The sequence below is a fragment of the Coregonus lavaretus genome, assembly GCF_964263955.1.
Source record: "Coregonus lavaretus genome assembly, chromosome: 31".
In the NCBI taxonomy this organism is placed as follows: domain Eukaryota; kingdom Metazoa; phylum Chordata; class Actinopteri; order Salmoniformes; family Salmonidae; genus Coregonus; species Coregonus lavaretus.
The window spans coordinates 17,447,591-17,470,013 of record NC_140018.1 but is presented as its reverse complement, the minus strand read 5'-3'; the positions used below and the strand labels follow the sequence as shown (position 1 = coordinate 17,470,013).

Here is a 22,423-nt window from a genome sequence, read left to right as displayed (position 1 = left end):
ATTGAGGGTCATTAGTGGCAATGCATTCTGGGATAGGTCATGGCCTCTCCCTCTTCAGTCTGCCACATAGAGCCCCACAGTGGAGGTGTCATAATACCCATAAAACCTAGCAGTCAAACAGGGAAGTTATGGTTTACATGGTTATCAAACGGTCACGCCAGGGTAAGCCTACACGAAACACAGCCCTTATTTTAAGTGTTTCTAAAATCCACTATGGGAAAATGTTATGGTGGAAAAAACGATTAGAACCATTTCCTTGTTTGACCGCTAGGGTTTATGGGTACTATGACTCATGCTGTGGTACTCTAACTCACCTGAGTTAGAATACCCCACGACTATTTACCAAGACAGATTTAAATATATGTTTTGTAGTTGTCTATTTACCGCCACAAACCAATGCTGGCACTGACTGCACTCAAGGAGCTCTATAGCGCCATAAGCAAACAAGAAAATGTACATCCTTAGGCAGCGCTCCTAGTGGCCAGTGATTTTAATGCAGGGAAACTGAACTCAGGCTTACCTCATTTTTATCAGCATGTCACCTGTGGAACTAGAGGCGAAGAAAAACTCTAAATCACCTTAATTCCAGACACAGAAACGCTTACAAAGCCCTGTATTTGGCTAATCTGACTATAACTCTATCCTCCTGATTCCTGCTTACAAGCAAAAACTCAAACAGGAAGTACCAGTCTTTCTCTTTCTCTCAAGTGCATGCTGCCACCTACTGTGCTGGAATGTACAATCAATCATGATCTGCCCAATTCTGTACTACCATGGAAATAAAATTCAAAACCAAATAAATCCCTACCTTCACCCAGAAGCACCAGCCCCGACAGTAGATCCACTTACTACAGGTACATCCATGTAAGCTCCATCAGTCTGCATTGTAGTTCTATCAATCTGTTTTACGGCCTCTGCATATGATACATCATGACTGATCCTATATCTCTGAGCCTCTCTAGCCTCTCTCTGTACCTGGCATCTACCAAATGCTTCACTGTGTTCTCCCCCACAATTACAGCATTTAACCACATTCACCGTAATCATGTGCCCCTCCACACTTGGCACATATTTTCTTTCCTTTACACTGAGCAGCTACATGTCCCATTCTTTGTCATTTAAAACACTGCAGTGCATATGGGACAAATTCTCTAACATTGAAACTAAGGAATCCTATCTGTACTTTTCCCGGCAAGACTTTCTCAAACCTCAGTATCACTAATAAGCTTTCACTTCTTTGACCCTCTTTCCTACTGATCAACCTATTGGCCTCAATCACTCTGCCTCCCTTCACATTTTCTTTAATTTCATCTGTGGACATAGATATTGGGACCCCAGTGATGACTCCCCTCAATGTAGCATACACACCAGGGACATGGCTTTTAATCTTCTTCCCATTAAGCTTTTCCATTTTCAGAATATTCTCTTGCTGAGCCTGGCTGTCACACAATATTAACAATCTACCATTTCCAATGAACCGAGCTAATTTCACTTCACCTACCTCTTTCTCTATGGCATTAGTTAGTCGGATAGGGTGTAAGTGAGGCCCTGTGGTCTCATCAAACACTATCACCACTTTCCACTCCGACACATCACTACTCTTGCTTTCTACCTTGGACCTCTTTATGCTTTCTTTACTAGACGCTCCACTGCTTTCTGTATCATGATCTCTCTTCTTCCTGTCTTTCCACTACCGACCATTCCCATCCTTGACCCTCATCATCCTGCTCCATACCATCAAAACTGACACCCATATTGTTCGCATTCCAGCACAGCTGTTGCTTCACCAACATTTTCTCAATTTCCTCCATTTCGTTCGCACTACTCGCCGCCATTTTCGACCTCTCGCCCCTTCGTCCCAATCGCCTCCTCTCCTCAATTATCTTTGACCTTTTTCAAAAGGAGGTGAGCGAGGACAGAGGAGAGAGGCGGAGGTGGTAGGTGTGGTGAAGTTCTCGGTGCCCAAGGCTTGCACCGAAGGTCAGGATAAAGTCTGTGACAATAGGAGTGAAGTTTTTGGAAAAAGTGGACCCTTGCCTTTTGGCTGATCCATTTGTGGTTTCAGGGTGGGTGCTGTGGAATCGGTGAGGGTAACCAGAAGTGGTCTTGTGATAATTGTTTGTGTTTCTGCTGGTCAGAGGGAGCAGGTGCTCTGTGTTAAACGAATGGGGGCAAGAGATGTGAATTGTTTTGCTCTCAAGAAAAGGGTGCCATTGAAAGGAGTGATTACTGGAGTAGCGATAAATGTGAAAGCTGACCAACTGAAGGGGAAGATTCACAGTGTTTGTGATGCTCGTCGTTTGGTGCAACGCAGACAGGGTGGCGTGAGTGGAGAAACAGAATAGTCATTGTCTGTTCTTTTGAGTTTTGATGTTGAGTCTTTGCCCGACAAAGTGATGTTAAGATATATAAGTTATCCTGTACGAGCTTTTGTGCCGAATACATTACGTTGTTACAGGTGTCAAGCTTATGGGCATGTGGCAGCAGTGTGTAGGAGGGAGGTTCCTAGGTGTGAGAAATGTGCAGAAGGGCATGAGACAAAGGAATATGTAGCATTGGGGAAAGTAGTGGTATGTGTTAATTGTAGGGGTGCCAATGGGGCTGGGGATCAGAAATGTCCTGTGCGAGAGAGGCAGGTTGAGGTTCCCAGGGTTAGAGTAGTGCAGAAGTTGTCATATGCTGAGGCAGTGAAGAAAGTAGAGGAAGATGGGTCAAGCGGGAGGGATCCTGAGAGGAGTGGTGTGAGTAGTAGATCTGTACCAGTACAGAGGGATAAACCAGTAAGTGATATATGTTTCAGTAAGATTGGATTTTTGGCATTTATAGCAATGGTTATCAACTGTACTGCAGGGATGGAACATAAGTCGCAGAAAATAGAGGTTATGGTGGCAGCTGCAGAGAGGTATTTGGGTGTGCGAGACTTGACCAATCAGAAGAGTTACAGGGTTTCCCATTCTTTCAGGCTGTTGTCCTGAAGTAGGACTAAATAGATTGAAATAGTGGAGTATGGTATTTATTATTATTTGTTATGTTTTGTGAGTGTAGTGTTAGATGGTAGGGTATTAATATTATTATTATCATTTATTAATGTTTATTTTTATTTTTTAAGCAAAGTATAAGGGAGTTATACTCCAGTCTAGTGGGTGGCAGTAATGCAACATTTATTGGATGCCAACCGCCGTTAAACCTCATCGAAGAAGAAGAAGAGTGCCTGCATACAGCCCTTAGCCGTGGTATGTTGTCCATATACCACAAACCCCCGAGGTGCCTTATTGCTATTCTAAACTAGTTACCAACTTAATTAGTATGGAGGACTAAAAGTGCCACAATTAAATAAATAAATACACCATTAAATAATTACTTAAATGTGTCATTAATTAATTAAATGTGTCATTAATTAATTCAAATTAGAATTAAATACATAAATGTGTAATTAAATGTATCATTAATTAATTCAAATACCGATTCATTTTATGTAAAATACATATATAATTATTTCACTATTTACATTTACATTTCATGATCCTGCATTGCAGTGATTCATGAATTACTTAAAACTGTCAAACTGACCCATCAAAGTCAGTGGGCGGGGCTAACGCGAATCTAGTCTGATCCATTGCTTTGGTCTGAAGTAGAGTAGGCCAACCTGGATAGAGACAATGGAGGATCTCCGTGAACTTTCCAGGGAGTTGGTTAGAGACATTTTAAACTTAGCAGAGGATGTAGAAGCAGGACCTGCTGACATTATCCGGAATTGATTTGTCTTGGCTTGATGCAGAGGGTAACCAATCAGGCGTTAGGTTCCGCCTACCAACTTTTGATGGGTCAGTTTGACAGTTTTAAGTAATTCATGAATCACTGCAATGCAGGATCATGAAATGTAAATGTAAATAGTGAAATAATTATATATGTATTTTACATAAAATGAATCGGTATTTGAATTAATTAATGATACATTTAATTACACATTTATGTATTTAATTCTAATTTGAATTAATTAATGACACATTTAATTAATTAATGACACATTTAAGTAATTATTTAATGGTGTATTTATTTATTTAATTGTGGCACTTTTAGTCCTCCATAAATTAGAGCAGTAACAATAAATGTTTTGTCATACCCGTTGTATACACTCTGATATACTACGGCTGCTGGCAATCAGCATTCAGGGCTTGAACCACCCAGTTTATAATTACAAATAATTTGTAGTCTGCAAATTCACTGCAAGAAGTCCAAACAGATATGTTTGACTAAAACATAATAATTTCAAACCTTGCTTACATTTGTATACGATCACGTGTCTCTTTATTATTCGTGGGAATAATTTTACAGTCCTATGTCCAACAATGAAAATGTAAAAAAGTATATATAATTGTTTTATTTTGCTCCGAAAACTCGGCCTGCCAGTTGGGGAACTCTGTTGTAGCCCATGGAGTGGGGACTGGGCTGTTTGTCGGCCAATAGCGGTCCCCAGTGTCCCCTGTGTGTGCAGATTTTAGTTCCTACATGTGTGTGCTATAGTCCCGTGTAGCTCAGTTGGTAGAGCATGGCGTTTGCTACGCCAGTGTTGTGGGTTCGTTTCCCACGGGGGACCAGTATGAAAAAAAATGTATGCACTCACTAACTGTAAGTCGCTCTGGATAAGAGCGTCTGCTAAATGACTAAAATGTAAGAAGAAGAGGAAGAAGAGCTAATCTTATTGAGAAAAGGCCCGTCTCTCAATCCCCATCCCACCCCAGCCCAACAGTTGGAGATATTGCATTATCTAGCTAACTGCTGAGCTGCAACATTATGCCAAAGAAGAAGAACTGATGCGTAGACCAGACGTATAAAATAACGGTGCCGACCCGGAATTGAGTTGTTGTCTTTTATTCGATGGGGTTGATTTCAATTAAAAAATTAAAAAATTCGTAGCAGAATCACCGAGTTTGACGAGCAAGCACGATTGACACGAATAGAGGAGAAGAGAACACCCGAAAGGCGCATCTTTAGATGTTTCTTGTCAAGGCAGGTTTGCGGACAGCTATATTACTTGGAGGGTCCCCAATGACATTAGCTAGCTAGGCTATGTAATTGTTAAGAGTGATGCCGACCGACTGTATGTTATTGTTAACGTTTAATGTTTTTGTGTTTGTGTATTCGTCCACGATTTGCGTTTACTGGGAGTAGTGAACACGTTTATCTGGCTGTAGGCTACATCAACAAGGTTTCCCCCCAGGATCACCTTGACAAAGCAGGCCAGAGTTCCTACTTTTTTCAACATTTTTTGCACGGTCAGTAGGCTATCAGTGTTTGAGAATCTCAGCCTAACTTCCCCACTTTTGATTGACACTTGAAACATTATTGCGCTTCTGTCAAAAACGCAGACACGGTTACTTTGTAGTCAGATTGGCATCTCATTTACACGAAACAGTGTACATTTTTGTTCTGTAACTGCTGTGACAACGTTTCACTTTTTATTTATTTATTTTAACTAGGCTTAACTCTTCATTAATAGGCACTCTGTAGCTAGTAAGATTCTAAACGCCCTCGGACCTCTGGACGTTGACATCCTGCCTCCACAAATCCCACCAGACGAGTGAGTTTGCATCCGTGTGTCATCGCAGCACTGTCATGCTGCTGTCTCACTCCGACCTATGGAAAGTCAGTTTGGAGTACATCTCCAGACCCTGCACGGTGGTCCTCGCCACCATCACCGCTGCCCTGTACTACCTCTGGGGCCGTGAGGGCCAGGTCAGTCCCTCGGTCCGAGACTAGCTGCCTTCGGGGTACTGTCTCCTGGCTTTGAGAGCATGTGCCTCTGCGCCCCTGTCCCATTTACCATCTAGTTTTTTACTCTTGAGTGCTTCATACCTCTATCTGCGGGCACTCGCATTATGTCCATCCCTCACCTTAGTTTTTAGAGCAGGCTATAGGAACCAAATAAGTTATCACCCAATATTGTATTGATCTTGGACTTGATAGGCCTATCGGATATAAATTAGGCATGTACCCTGTAAGATATGCTATCATCCAGTGTTCTCCATCCTCATTGTTATCACCTTTTACTCATATGTAGATTTTGTTCCATTGCCCAACCACCACAGCTAGCAGAACATATGGCCCACAGTGTCTGTTTGTTTGCCTCTGCTTATTCTACTCTGTTTTCACCCATTTCTATCTTCTCTTTTGTTCTCCCTCTGTCTCTCTCACACCCACACTTACACCTGTGCACACCTTTGTTTAGTCCCCTTTGCTCATACACACATGCTCACATACCCATGTCCTCTCTCTCTCTCTCGCCTTCACCCTCAGACACCGGTCTTGGTGTGTAGCGATGCATTCCGTGTGTTCCTACAGAGGCACTGTCCCGTGGTGGCTGAGCGCTTCAGCCCTACTCCCTGGTGCTGGGGCGGCCGGCTGCAGACACTGGTCAGAGTGCTCATCAAGTCCAGCCCCCAGGTTGACTACAGGAAGTAAGACAACCCAGAACCCACAACTTCCTTCCCTCCTCTCTACCTGTAACCTCTATAGTCATCTGCATATTGGGCCCACTTAATGTATACCATTTGAAAGGGTATTCTGTTAATACTAACCCTCCTGTCTCCTCCACTCTCCTCAGTGAATTGATCAGGACAGCTGACGGAGGTCAGATCTCTCTGGACTGGGTAGATAACGGGGCCAGCGCCGCCTACCCAGAATGCTACTCTCGTCCCACAGTGCTCATCCTGCCGGGCCTCACAGGGAACAGTCGCCAGACCTACGTCCTCCATGCCGTCAGCCAAGCCACACGCCGCGGATACAGGTCAGCCTGAGAGGCCATGACCTCTCACCTTTCACTTTACCTGTCATGCTATATGGAGTCCTTGGAAAAATCTCAAACAGTTTCTTGTTGGTTCTGGATTGGACTAGATTGGTCAAACAGTGCAGTATGGTAGCTTGACTCTGTCAACTGGAGTTGAGAAACACCGAAATGGGGCTCTTTGTCACTGTGCTGAGGTTTGGAATCTGAGATTAGATCTTTGTCTCTCTGTTTTCCCAGATGTGTGGTCTTCAACAATAGAGGGTTTGGAGGAGAAGAACTACTGGTAAATTCAGGGAGTGACTGAATGCCTTTTAAGTGCACTATCATGCATATTCCATCAGGGTCTGACACAATGCAATTTTACAAGCAGTTTGATAAGACATTATACTACTGTTCAAAGCTGACATTGTATACAAACATCAATAATGTAACATATGGTCTATGCAGTGCTTGAGCCTAGTAGTCTCATCACCTTGTCAGCACCTGTCTTCTCTCCCAGTAGACTCTGATGATCCCAGTCCTACCCCAGTAACCTACACCCACCCCCCTCTCTCTCCCCCAGACCCCTCTGACCTTCTGTGCGGCGGACACCTCAGACCTGGAACGGGTGGTCCTCCATGTCAGGGAACTCTTCCCACAAGCCCCTCTGCTGGGCACCGGCGTGTCTCTGGGAGGGTAAGTGCTTATAAATAAATAAAAATACATAGAGGTTCTAACTGCTTAAGTCTGTTCATAGCACATTTTGTGACGATTTGTTTTTTTCCTCCCTTCTACCCCTCTCTAAACACTCTTCTTTCCCCATCTTCTATCTTTTTCTTCTCTTTCGCTCCTCTCCTGTCTTCTCCCTCACCTTCCCTCCTATTCCCGTATGTATCCCAGCATGCTCTTGTTGAACTACCTGGCTCGTAAGGGTAGTGAGGCAGGGCTCGTTGCCGGCCTCACCATGTCTGTCAGCTGGGACACACTGGAGTCCTGTGCCTCGCTGGAACAACCAATCAACCGCCTGATCTTCAACCGACACCTCGCCAGCAGCCTGTGCCGAGCCATTAACAGGTAAGACTGACTTGTTTAGTCGCTGTGGTTGTGGTTTCCATGTACGTGTTGCTGTGAATGTTGTTGCCATGGTTATTGGCCTTTCAAAATGGAACAAGACCTGTCATTACTAGCCTTGGTGTGATTGCAACCCACATATCTGTCTCTCTCTTGCGTTCTGTCAGACACAGGAAGATGTTGGAGACTGTGGTGGATGTGGACCATGTACTAAAGGTAAGAACCAGTTTCATATGGTTTATCTATGAGGTGCCATCCTGTTGTGTGTAGAATGAGTGTATTAGTTGTTGCGCTGGTGCCCTTTTTTAAATCTAACTCTCTCCCTACGCCCCTTTGTGTTTACCCTCTCAGGCACGTACTATCCGGGAGTTTGACGAGCGCTACACGTCGGTCATGTTTGGCTATAAGTCCTGTCTGGACTACTACCAGGAGGCCAGCCCAAACTACAAGCTTCCCAGGACGACAGTGCCCATTCTCTGCCTCAATGCTGCCGATGACCCCTTCTCCCCCAAACATGGTGGGTACTGCCTGGGATAGTGCCTGGGGTATAGATGGTTCTTATTTAGATTTTGGAAGCAGCCCTCAACGTTTGTCATATGTACAAAAGTATGTGGACACCCCTTCAAATTAGTGGATTTGGCTATTGCTGACAGGTGTATAAAATCGAGAACACAGCCATGCAGTCTCCATAGACAAACATTGGCAGTAGAATGGCCTTACTGAAGAGCTCAGTGACTTTCAACGTGGCACCGTCATAGGATGCCACCTTTCAAACAAGTCAGTTCGTCAAATTTCTGCCCTGCTAAAGCTGCCCCGGTCAACTGTAAGTGGAAAAGTCTAGGAGCAACAACGGCTCAGCCGCGAGGTGGTAGGCTACACAAGCTCACAGAACGGGACAGGCGAGTGCTGAAGCGCGTAGCGTGTAAAAATCGTCTGTCCTCAGTTACAACACTCACTACAGAGTTTCAAACTGTCTCTGGAAGCAATGTCAGCACAAGAGCTGTTCGTCGGGAGCTTTATGAAATGAGTTTTCCTGTGCACAAAGCGAGGTCCATACAGAAATGATTTGTTGAGATCAGTGTGGAAGAACTTGACTGGCCTGCACAGAGCCCTGACCTCAACCCCATCGAACACCTTTTGAAGTGGAACGCCGACTGTGAGCCAGGCCTAATCGCCCAACATCAGTGCCCGACCACACTAGTGTTCTTGTGGCTGAATGGAAGCAATGTTACAACATCTAGTGGAAACCCTTCCCAGAAGAGTGGATGCTGTTATAGCAGCAAAGGGGGGACCAACTCCATATTAATGCCCATGATTTTTGAATGAGCTATTTCAAAGATTTTACTGAGTTACAGTTCATAGGAAATCAGTCAATTTAAATAAATAAATTAGGCCCTAATCGATGGATTTCACATGACTGGGAATACAGCTATGCATCTGTTAGTCACAGATACCATAAAAGAAATGTGCCTCACAATGGGCCTCAGGATCTCGTCACGGTATTTCTGTGCATTCAAATTGCCATCGATAAAATGCAATTGTGTTCAGCCTTTTATTGTCCCCAGTGCATTCAGACCCCTTGACTATTTCCACATTTTGTTACTTACAGCCTTATTCTAACATTTATTAAATTACATTTTTCAATCTACACACAATACCCCATAATGACAAAGCGAAAACAGATTTGTTTTTGAAATTTTAGCAAATGTAAAAAAAACAGAAATAACTTATTTACATAAGTATTCAGACCCTTTGCTATGAGACTCGGAATTGAGCTCCGGTGCATCCTCTTTCCATTGATCATCCTTGAGATGTTTCTACAACTTGATTGGAGTCCACCTGTGGTAAATTCAATTGATTGGACATGATTTGGAAAGGCACACACCTGTCTATATAAGGTCCCACAATTGACATTGCATGTCAAAGCAAAAACCAAGCCATGAGGTCGAAGGAATTGTCCGTAGAGCTCTGAGACAGGATTGTGTCGAGGCAGAGATCTGGGGAAGGGTACCAAAAAAATTCGCCAGAATTGAAAGTGGCCTCAATCATTCTTAAATGGAATAAGTTTAGAACCACCAAGACTCTTCCTAGAGCTGGCCGCCCAACCAAACTGAGCAATCGGGGGAGAAGGGCCTTTGTCAGGGAGGTGACCGAGAACCCGATGGTCATTCTGACAGAGCTCGAGTTCCTCTGTGGAGATGGGAGAACCTTCCAGAAGGACAACCATCTCTGCAGCACTCCACCAATCAGGCCTTTATGGTAGAGTGGCCAGACGGAAGCCACTCCTCAGTAAAAGGCAAGACAGCCTGCTTTGAGTTTGCCAAAAGGCACCTAAAGGACTCTCAGACCATGAGAAACAGGATTCTCTGGTCTGAAGAAACCAAGGTTGAACTCTTTGTCCTGAATGCCATGCGTCATGTCTGGAGGAAACCTGGCACCATTCCTACGGTGAAGCATGGTAGTGGCAGCATCATGCTGTGAAGATGTTTTTCAATGGCAGGGGCAGGGACTGGTAGACCAGTCAGGATCGAGGGAAAGATGAGCGGAGCAAAGTACAGCGAGATCCTTGATGAAAACCTGCTCAGGACCTCAGACTGGAACATTTACATTACATTTACGTCATTTAGCAGACGCTCTTATCCAGAGCGACTTACAAATTGGTGCATTCACCCTATAGCCAGTGGGATAACCACTTTACAATTTTTTTTTTTTTTTTGGGGGGGGTAGAAGGATTACTTTATCCTATCCAAGGTATTCCTTAAAGAGGTGGGGTTTCAAATGTCTCCGGAAGGTGGTGAGTGACTCCGCTGTCCTGGCGTCGTGAGGGAGCTTGTTCCACCATTGGGGTGCCAGAGCAGCGAACAGTTTTGACTGGGCTGAGCGGGAACTATGCTTCCGCAGAGGAAGGGGAGCCAGCAGGCCAGAGGTGGATGAACGCAATGCCCTCGTTTGGGTGTAGGGACTGATCAGAGCCTGAAGGTACGGAGGTGCCGTTCCCTTCACAGCTCCATAGGCAAGCACCATGGTCTTGTAACAGATGCGAGCTTCAACTGGAAGCCAGTGGAGTGTGTGGAGGAGCGGGGTGACGTGAGAGAACTTGGGAAGGTTGAACACCAGACGGGCTGCGGCATTCTGGATGAGTTGTAGGGGTTTAATGGCACAGGCAGGGAGCCCAGCCAACAGCGAGTTGCAGTAATCCAGACGGGAGATGACAAGTGCCTGGATGTTGGAAGGTTCACCTTCCAACAGGACAACAACCCTAAGCACACAGCCAAGACAACGCAGGAGTGGCTTCGGGACAAGTCTCTGAATGTCCTTGAGTGGCCCAGCCAGAACCCAATCGAACATCTCTGGAGTGACCTGACAATAGCTGTGCAGCGACGCTCCCCATCCAACCTGACAGAGCTTGAGAGTATCTGCAGAGAAGGATTGGAGAAACTCCCCAAATACAGGTGTGCCAAGCTTGTAGCGTCATACCCAAGATGACTCGAGGCTGTAATTGCTGCCAAAGGTATTTCAACAAAGTACTGAGTAAAGGGTCTGAATACTTATGTAAATGTTATATTTCAGTTTTTTTTTTTTTTTATACATTTGCTAAAATGTCTAAAAACCTGTTTTTGCTTTGTCGTTATGGGGTATTGTGTGTAGATTGAGAAGGAAAATACAACAATTTAATCAATTTTTGAACAAGGCTGTAACATAACAAAATGTGGAAAAAGTCAAGGGGTCTGAAAGTTTTCCGAATGCACTGTGTATATATAGTGATCAATTGTTGGTCTTCATCTAAATGCTTCAAACTGATATTTTCCTCCTTCGGTGTCACTCCCTTCCTCTCCATCTTCTACCCCCCCCCCCACCCTTTCTCTCTCCCCTCTCTCCCCCCTCTTTCTCTCTCCCCCCTCTTTCTCTCTCCCCTCCCTCTTTCTCTCTCCCCTCCCTCTTCCTCTCTCCCCTCTTTCTCTCTCCCCTCCCTCATTTTCTCTCTCCCCTCGTTTTCTCTCCCGTCCCCTCCCTTGTTCTCTTTCTCTCTCTCTCGCTCTCCCCTATCTTTCTCTCTCCCCTCCCTCTTTCTCGCTCCCCTCCCTCTTTCTCGCTCCCCTCCCTCTTTCTCGCTCCAGCCCTCCCGGTGGCCCTAGCCAAGCGCCTGCCTAACGTAGCCCTGTTGGTGACATCCCACGGCGGACACATAGGCTACCTAGAGGGCCTTTACCCACGTGGGGAGGGCTACATGGACCGCCTGTTCGGCCAGTTCATTCAGGCAGCCTTTGATCACCCTGGGGACCTCAAGGGGGCCTGCAGCATCAAGGAAGACCTGCTGGATTGACCTCAGACACCCTGGTCATGTGATAAGGTCCTGAGTGATCTGGGACTGACCGATTAACCTCACCAGCACCCCCTCTTCTTTTTAATCTCAGGTGCTTATTCGTCGACCAATCAGACAGAGCTTAACGCAATAGACACTATGACATCATATGTCAAAAATGTTATAAATTGATTTGCATTTTAATGAGGGAAATAAGTATTTGACCCCTCTGCAAAACATGATTTAGTACTTTGTGGCAATCACAGATGTCAGACGTTTCTTGTAGTTGGCCACCAGGTTTGCACACATCTCAGGAGGGATTTTGTTCCACTCCTCTTTGCAGGTCTTCTCCAAGTCATTAAGGTTTCGAGGCTGACGTTTGGCAACTCGAACCTTCAGCTCCCTCCACAGATTTTCTATGGGATTAAGGTCTGGAGACTGGCTAGGCCACTCCAGGACCTTAATGTGCTTCTTCTTGAGATACACTTTGTTGCTTTGGCCGTGTGTTTTGGGTCATTGTCATGCTGGAATACCCATCCGCTACCCATTTTCAATGCCCTGGCTGAGGGAAGGAGGTTCTCACCCAAGATTTGACGGAACATGGCCCCGTCCATCGTCCCTTTGATGCGGTGAGGTTGTCCTGTCCCCTTAGCAGAAAAACACCCCCAAAGCATAATGATTCCACCTCCATGTTTGACGGTGGGGATGGTGTTCTTGGGGTCATAGGCAGCATTCCTCCTCCAAACACAGGGAGTTGAGTTGATGCCAAAGAGCTCCATTTTGGTCTCATCTGACCACAACACTTTCACCCAGTTCTCCTCTGAATCATTCAGATGTTCATTGGCAAACTTCAGACGGGCCTATATATGTGCTTTCTTGAGCAGGGGGACCTTGCGGGCGCTGCAGAATTTCAGTCCTTCACGGCGTACTGTGTTACAAATTGTTTTCTTGGTGACTATGGTCCCAGCTGCCTTGAGATCATTGACAAGATCCTCCTGTGTAGTTCTGGGCTGATTCCTCACCGTTCTCATGATCATTGCAACTCCACGAGGTGAGATCTTGCATGGAGCCCCAGGCCGAGGGAGATTGACAGGTCTTTTGTGTTTCTTCCATTTGCAAATAATCGCACCAACTGTTGTCACCTTCTAACCAAGCTGCTTGGCGATGGTCTTGTAGCCCATTCCAGCCTTTTGTAGGTCTACAATCTTGTCCCTGACATCCCTGGAGAGCTCTTTGGTCTTGGCCATGGTGGAGAGTTTGGAATCTGATTGATTGATTGCTTCTGTGGACAGGTGTCTTTTATACAGGTAACAAGCTGAGATTAGGTGCACTCCCTTTAAGAGTGTGCTCCTATTCTCAGCTCGTTACCTGTATAAAAGACACCTGGGAGCCAGAAATCTTTCTGATTGAGAGGGGGTCAAATACTTACCGGTATTTCCCTCATTAAAATGCAAATCAATTTATAACATTTTTTACATGCGTTTTTCTGGATTGTTTTGTTGTCATTCTGTCTCTCACTGTTCAAATAAACCTACCATTATAGACTGATAATTTCTCTGTCAGTGGGCAAACGTACAAAATCAGCAGGGGATCAAATACTTTTTTCCCTCACTGTAGCTTAAAAACTAAATTAAAAGATACACTTTTCGTTCATCTTTTAATTTAGTTTTTAAGCTACAGTGAGGGAAAAAAGTATTTGATCCCCTGCTGATTTTGTACGTTTGCCCACTGACATAGAAATGATCAGTCTATAAATTTAATGGTAGGTTTATTTTTAACAGTGAGAGACAGAATAACAACAAAAAAATCCAGAAAAACGCATGTCAAAAATGTTATAAATTGATTTGCATTTTAATGAGGGAAATAAGTATTTGACCCCTCTGCAAAACATGACTTACTACTTGGTGGCAAAACCAATGTTGGCAATCACAGAGGTCAGACGTTTCTTGTAGTTGGCCACCAGGTTTGCACACATCTCAGGAGGGATTTTGTCCCACTCCTCTTTGCAGATCTTCTCCAAGTCATTAAGGTTTCGAGGCTGATGTTTGGCAACTCGAACCTTCAGCTCCCTCCACATATTTTCTATGGGATTAAGGTCTGGAGACTGACTAGGCCACTCCAGGACCTTAATGTGCTTCTTCTTGAGCCACTCCTTTGTTGCCTTGGCCGTGTGTTTTGGGTCATTGTCATGCTGGAATATCCATCCACGACCCATTTTCAATGCCCTGGCTGAGGGAAGGAGGTTCTCACCCAAGATTTGACGGTACGTGGCCCCGTCCATCGTCCCTTTGATGCGGTGAAGTTGTCCTGTCCCCTTAGCAGAAAAACACCCCCAAAGCATAATGTTTCCACCTCCATGTTTGACAGTGGGGATGGTGTTCTTTCTGATTGAGAGGGGGTCATACTTATTTCCCTCATTAAAATGCAAATCAATTTATAACATTTTTGACATGCGTTTTTCTGGATTCTTTTGTTGTTATTCTGTCTCTCACTGTTCAGATAAACCTACCATAAAAATTATAGACTGATCATTTCTTTGTCAGTGGGCAAACGTACAAAATCAGCAGGGGATCAAATACTTTTTCCCCCTCACTGTACTTGGGTTTTATTCTCATATAATATGGTTATGTGATTGTAATAGTGGTTAGCATACACAATAAAATAAATGGAAACGTCTTTGTATAACATACTGCACTTAATCATTCTTTGGTAGTCAATTACATTTCAATTTAGGAGATCATTGAAATTCCAGTGAAAAAGTTGAAGTGCAATTTATTTTCAATTAGGATTTTTTCATTGAATTAGAATTTTGATTCACATCCAGATTTGACTGAACTGAAATTGACCTCATCTGATTCCACCACAAAGAGAACAGATGAAATATATTGAACATGAAGGAATATGTTATGTAATACATACTGTGTATATTTATCTGTGTAAAGGCTATATCGATGAATGTATAAAATGCAAGCTGTCTAAGACTTGCCTTAGCGTTGGTCCTATCTCGGCCAGGAAAATGTGTTTGAAAAAATAGTTTTTTTATCATCAATATTGTTGGAGATTGTTTTTGACTTTTTTTGTTGCAACATCCAAACCTTTGCTGAAGTTTTTCACAATTCCATTTCAAAACAATCTGGGGTTTCCCACACATTCCACAACATAGCTTAGTCCTGCATACGTTCATGTGCATGATATGACCCAGAAAATCAATATCTTTATTTGTATGTAAAGTACTGTACACATATTAAGCTAGACATGGTAAATTAAAGGATGTAAAGGAGTGCAAATTGCTATCAGAAATGTCTGCTTGCTGTCCTTCTCTCTTGGTTTACAAATACAAGTGTAAAACCCCTGATTGTTTAATATGGACCAGTACCACTATACTAGCTATGCTATTTTAAATCCAGCCTATGTTTGATAATTATTATTGTGAGATGTGATTTTGATGAGTATTTTGAGGTTGTTTATTTGATTTGCAGTATTTTGTTCAATGGAGGATACATGCACAAAGCTCTGAGACGGCCTAAATTATGATACATTTTAAGATGCCTTGTGAGCTCTGACCTTACCCAAGGACTAAACCATTTAATTCAATGACACCCACAAGGGTGTGTGACAACTCAGTGGTTTAAACCTAGGGAAAGCTCACGTTTGACTTTTTTTATTTCTTAGTTTTGGAAGATTGTTTACCGCTTTGACTTGTTTGAAATTTGTACACAATTGTGGAAGTTTGAGTAAATATGTTTTATGATTATGGACTATATTATACAGAATGTCTTGTGGTTAAGTAACAGATATAGGTAATATTGCACAATGCGTGTCATGACAATGGAGCAACTATGTCTGTTTGTCTATCTTGCACTGAGACACTGGCTAAAGCAGTTACGGTAAAACAGGAAGATGATGTGATGTTTTTATGATGCTGCCATGGCGATCACCAGTAGTACCCTCCTCTTCCATCCCCACCCTATTAACTCTTATACACACTTGTGTTATTACTCAGTAATAACATCCGCTGGCACAAGACGGCCTGGACCTTGGGAGGAAGGCCCCACATACACTGACTGACCACTATACCTGCTGCACTGCAATGACAATGTGATGGCAATAATAATCTATTGTAATTTTTTTCTAGACCTTCCATTGTCCTTTTCTGTTGTTACCATGCCACTAATTTAAATATTAAATCTGTATTCCTTAATAAAAACACAAAGTAACAGTTGTTGTTTCTGTCAATATTCTGTTATTCAGTTATACAGTGGGAGGAAAAAAGTATTTAGTCAGCCACCAATTGTGCAAGTTCTCCCACTTAAAAAGATGAGAGAGGCCTGTAATTTTCATCACAGGTACACGTCAACTATGACAGACAAATTGAGATTTTTTTTCTCCAGAAAATCACATTGTAGGATTTTTAATGAATTTATTTGCAAATTATGGTGGAAAATAGTATTTGGTCACCTACAAACAAGCAAGATTTCTGGCTCTCACAGACCTGTAACTTCTTTAAGAGGCTCCTCTGTCCTCCACTCATTACCTGTATTAATGGCACCTGTTTGAACTTGTTATCAGTATAAAAGACACCTGTCCACAACCTCAAACAGTCACACTCCAAACTCCACTATGGCCAAGACCAAAGAGCTGTCAAAGGACACCAGAAACAAAATTGTAGACCTGCACCAGGCTGGGAAGACTGAATCTGCAATAGGTAAGCAGCTTGGTTTGAAGAAATCAACTGTGGGAGCAATTATTAGGAAATGGAAGACATACAAGACCACTGATAATCTCCCTCGATCTGGGGCTCCACGCAAGATCTCACACCGTGGGGTCAAAATGACCACAAGAACGGTGAGCAAAAATCCCAGAACCACACGGGGGGACCTAGTGAATGACCTGCAGAGAGCTGGGACCAAAGTAACAAAGCCTACCATCAGTAACACACTACGCCGCCAGGGACTCAAATCCTGCAGTGCCAGACGTGTCCCCCTGCTTAAGCCAGTACATGTCCAGGCCCGTCTGAAGTTTGCTAGAGTGCATTTGGATGATCCAGAAGAGGATTGGGAGAATGTCATATGGTCAGATGAAACCAAAATAGAACTTTTTGGTAAAAACTCAACTCGCGTTGTTTGGAGGACAAAGAATGCTGAGTTGCCTCCAAAGAACACCATACCCACTGTGAAGCATGGGGGTGGAAACATCATGCTTTGGGGCTGTTTTTCTGCAAAGGGACCAGGACGAGTGATCCGTGTAAAGGAAAGAATGAATGGGGCCATGTATCGTGAGATTTTGAGTGAAAACCTCCTTCCATCAGCAAGGGCATTGAAGATGAAACGTGGCTGGGTCTTTCAGCATGACAATGATCCCAAACACACTGCCCGGGCAACGAAGGAGTGGCTTCGTAAGAAGCATTTCAAGGTCCTGGAGTGGCCTAGCCAGTCTCCAGATCTCAACCCCATAGAAAATCTTTGGAGGGAGTTGAAAGTCCGTGTTGCCCAGCGACAGCCCCAAAACATCACTGCTCTAGAGGAGATCTGCATGGAGGAATGGGCCAAAATACCAGCAACAGTGTGTGAAAACCTTGTGAAGACTTACAGAAAACGTTTGACCTGTGTCATTGCCAACAAAGGGTATATAACAAAGTATTGAGAAACTTTTGTTATTGACCAAATACTTATTTTCCACCATAATTTGCAAATAAATTCATTAAAAATCCTACAATGTGATTTTCAGGAATTTTTTTTCTCATTTTGTCTGTCATAGTTGACGTGTACCTATGATGAAAATTACAGGCCTCTCATCTTTTTAAGTGGGAGAACTTGCACAATTGGTGGCTGACTAAATACTTTTTTCCCCCACTGTAATTAGGGTGTTTCCCAGGTAAAGATGTTAATTATTAATTTCCTAGACACGTCTTTAATTTCCCTTAAGACACGTCTGACATTATAATAATCATTGCTGTATTTATCGCAAAAAAGAGCAGCAATTCACCTTAGTTTGTTTGGTTGTCTTTATTATAGCACTGTGTCAGTCTCTCAGAGGTAAAACTAATAACACAGGTATTGCTTGGTGCTCCATGTCTAAACCTCTCATCCTGGAGCCATGCTCAGGTCTTTAATGTAGTTACATGTAGATATTGATTAACAGGATGGGTATCAATAATTAACTAAAGACAATAAAAATCCCAACTCACAATGTGAACTCTTCAGCCTCATTTAGATTACTTTAATGATGTTGAGCTGGGCTGGAAAAGATCCAATGGCTTCGCAGTGGCTTTGTGTGGAAAAACAGCACCTTATAAAGTAGGGGGGGGTTTTTCCACCTCTTGTTTTCCTCTCAGCATAGATCTAATCTGTTTATTGTACTATAAAAGCTAGTTTCTGCTGGTTGAAACTGGTGGTTGAAAGTCACTTGTGGTGTTTTTTGTAATGTGCTGTTGCGGACTGTTCTGGTTTTCCCTAGCTTTTACTCTAAATGTTCTATCACTCCCATCTTTAAAACCTGCTCTGGCACATTTTAGTGCTGATACATTTACATTTTACATTTTAGTCATTTAGCAGACGCTCTTATCCAGAGCGACTTACAGTTAGTGAATACATATATATATTTTTTTTATACTACAATTTGGGTATTGATCTCTTTGTCTTAGCCCACATGAAGAAATACTACAATTTACTATAGAATACTACAGTGCTTACTATAGAATTCTATAGTTAACTGTAGTATACTGTAGAATAATATACTACACACCATAGGTGAAATTGCCACGGGGTTGGGGGACAATAATTTATTAATTAAATAAAAAGTCCCTGGAGGTCAGGGATCTCCCAGATAGCATTAGAACAGGTCATATGCAATGGCAAAATGTGTAGAATTGCAGGAAATGAGCTTTAAAGGTTGACTTTGGGCACGAAAAACGTGCATTCCTCCTCTTTCTCAGTTGCCAGTTCAGCTAAACAAGCCACTTCTAGCTAGCCAGTAACTCCTCCAGTATGTGTTGAAGTCATTTCACCAGATTTATTTTTGGATGGACGCTGAGAACGGTAAGCACTGTCCAGTGTTTCCAGATTACTTTGAAATATGACTTATAATTAATTATAAAATGAGTGAAATAGTTTTCCATCCGAAACATTTTAATTAAAGGAAAATTCCACGCAAAAACGATCTTTGGATATTTGGTTCATTAGTCCATTGTTGATATAGTCCTTAAAAGTTTTGCATGTCAGCAATCAAGTTTTCAAGATATATAACTTTCAAAATACAGAAATACAGCTGGTATGATGCATTTTGCATCACGTAATGCTGCGTTTTGCATCATACCGGCTCTATTTCTCTATTGTGAAAGTTATACATCTTGAAAACTTGATTGCTGACATGCAAAAAAGATGTGGGACTATATCAACAATGGACTAATTAAACAAATATCAAAATATATTTTTTGGGTGGAATATTCCTTTAAGTATGTTAAAAAGCTGTTTTTCTGTGTTGGAGTGGTGTGGGCATTCCCCAACAACAGAATGGTGTGGGCATACTGTATACCGGTCATAAGAAATATTAATGCGAGTAGACTGTTGATTGGCCAGCTCATCGTCCTCAGGAGGAAGACATCATCCTCTGTGAGGAGATAGCAAGCATTTTGGAAACAGTCTGTTTGAGATACAAGTTTGGTGGGTTTATTTAAGGGATCTTTCTCCAATTTATGTTTTGGCCACAAATACAAGTATAGTATGAGTCAACAACATTATTTGGGTATGAGTTAACAGAATATGGTGTAAAGTACTTAAGTAAAAATCCTTTAAAGTACTACTTAAGTAGTTTTTTGGGTATTTGTACTTTACTTTACTGTTTATCTTTTTGACAACTTTTACCTTTACTTCACTACATTCCTAAAGAAAATAATATACGTTTTACTCCATACATTTTCCCTGACACCCAAAAGTACTTGTTACACTTTGAATGCTTAGCAGGACAAGAAAATGGTCCAATTCACACACTTATCAAGATAACATCTATTGCCCCTGATCTGGCGGACTCACTAAACCGAAATGCTTCATTTGTAAATTATGTCTGAGTGAATAAAAATAAAAGAATAGTGCCATCTGGTTATCGTAATATAAGGAATTTGAAATTATTTATACTTTGACTTTGACTTTTGATACTTAAGTATGTTTTAGCAATTACATTTACTTTTGATACTTAAGTATATTTAAAACCAAATACTTTTAGTAGTATTTTACTGGGTGACTTTCACTTTTACTTTAGTAATTTTCTATTAAGGTATCTTTACTTTTACTCAAATATGACAATTTTGTACTTTTTCCACCACTGGTTGGTGGTCATTCCACTTATCGTTCCACTAACACTGTGTTTTCAAAATACCCTTCCATATACCCCTCAAAATATCCATCAAGAGGCATCATAAGTCATGTCAAACTGTGTAGAATTGCAGGAAAAATGTCAAAACGATTTTCGGGGGAGGACCCCCTGGAACTCCATCTACTGTTTGTCCCCCCCCAATATCTACACCACAATTTCACTCTTGCTACACACTGTAGTATCCCTCAATCATGTGTAGTACTTACTATAGAATGTTGTAGTATACTCTAGAATGCTATAGTAAATATTACAGTATTATCCGCAAAAATATCATTGTAGTAAATACTACAGTGATGTCTGCAAAAACACTACAGTCCGCAAAAACAATACACTTTTTTTTTGTGTGTGTGTACTTTTTACCCCTTTTTCGTGATATCCAATTGGTAGTTACAGACTTGTCCTATCGCTACAACTCTCGTACGGACTCTGGAGAGGCGAAGGTCGAAAGCCATGCGTCCTCCGAAACACGACCCTGCCAATCCACACTGCTTCTTGACACACTCCTCGCTTAACCTGGAAACCAGCCGCACCAATGTGTCGGAGGAAACATTGTACAGCTGGCGACCGAAGTCAGCTTGCAGGCGCCTGGCCCACCAAAAGGAGTCACTAGAGCGCGATGGGACAAGCAAATCCCTGCCGGCCAAACCCTCACGACGCTGCGCCAATTGTGTGCCTCCTCATGGGTCTCCCGGTCACGGCCGACTGTGACACAGCCTGGGATCGAACCCGGGGCTGAAGTGACGCCTCAAGCACTGTGATGCAGTGCCTTAGAATGCTGCACCACTCAGGAGGCTAACACTACACTTTTTTAACTATAGTAAATACTACAGTATTGAATTTGCATATACAGTACCCAGCCCATTCCCCTCCCCCATGTCGCAATTTGTGCCACCCATAAGTTATAAACCTACATGCTAAATATATGTCACGCCCTGACTCTGGGGACTCTTATTTGTTGAGTCAGGGTGTGATTTTCTATGTGGTCTAGATCTATGTTGGCCGGTGTGGTTCCCAATCAGAGGCAGCTGTCGCTCGTTGTCTCTGATTGGGGACCATACTTAGGCAGCCTATTGGCACAAGTGGGTTGTGGGATCTTGTTCCGGGTGAGGTATGCTGTTTGTGTACCTTGGACTTCACGTTTCGTTTAGTTTGTTGTTTTGTCGTTGTTTATTTGTTTCAAATAAACATGTATGCATATCACGCTGCGCCTTGGTCCAACCCGTCTATGAACGAACGTGACAGAAGATCCCACCAAACGAGGACCAAGCAGCGTGCCCAGGCGGAGAGAGTAGCCATGTCACAGGTGGGCAAGTTGTGGTCGTGGGAGGAGATATTTGCGGGGAAAGGGCCATGGGCGAAGGTAGATGCCCAGGCAGGAGAGGAGCAACGGCAACACAGAGGACACCGGTCGAGGAAGAAGCCAGAGAGACAGCCCCAATAATTTTTTTTGGGGGGGGCTAAAAGGGTGGTTGGCGGAGCCTAGTGTTAGAGCAGAGCCAACTCCCCGTACTCACGCGAGGAAGCGTGTGACTGGGCAGGCTCCGTGTTATGCGGAGCTACGTACTGTGTCGCCAGTGTGCCGGCACAGTCCTGTACGTCCTGTGCTAGCACCACGCACGTGCCGTGTGAAGATGGGCATTCAGCCAGGATGGGGTGTGCCGGCTCAACGCTCCTGGTCTCCAGTACGCCTCCTCGGTCCCGCATATCCTGCGCCGGTTCTACGTACTGTATCGCCAGTGCGCGTGCACAGCCCTGTGCGTCCTGTGCTAATGCCTCACACATACTGTGCGGAAGTAGGCATCCAGCCAGGACGGGTTGTGCCAGTTCTCCGCTTCAGACCTCCAGTCCGCCTCCACAGTCCGGTACTGCCCGTTCCTGCTCCTCGCACCAAGCCAGTGGTGCGCGTCGCCAGC

The 22,423-nt window shown here is 43.4% G+C and overlaps 1 protein-coding gene across 1 annotated transcript; it reads left to right on the top strand.

Annotated features, from left to right (window-relative positions):
• Positions 1-4,830: 4,830 nt before the first annotated feature.
• Positions 4,831-13,665, top strand: LOC311106688 (phospholipase ABHD3-like). Its single transcript, XM_084149082.1, has 9 exons — positions 4,831-5,736; positions 6,298-6,458; positions 6,605-6,787; positions 7,025-7,070; positions 7,350-7,462; positions 7,667-7,840; positions 8,005-8,053; positions 8,189-8,354; positions 11,956-13,665. The coding sequence occupies exons 1-9, from the start codon at positions 5,617-5,619 to the stop codon at positions 12,159-12,161; spliced, it is 1,218 nt and encodes a 405-aa protein (XP_084005208.1). The 5' UTR covers positions 4,831-5,616; the 3' UTR covers positions 12,162-13,665.
• The last annotated feature ends 8,758 nt before the right edge of the window (positions 13,666-22,423 follow it).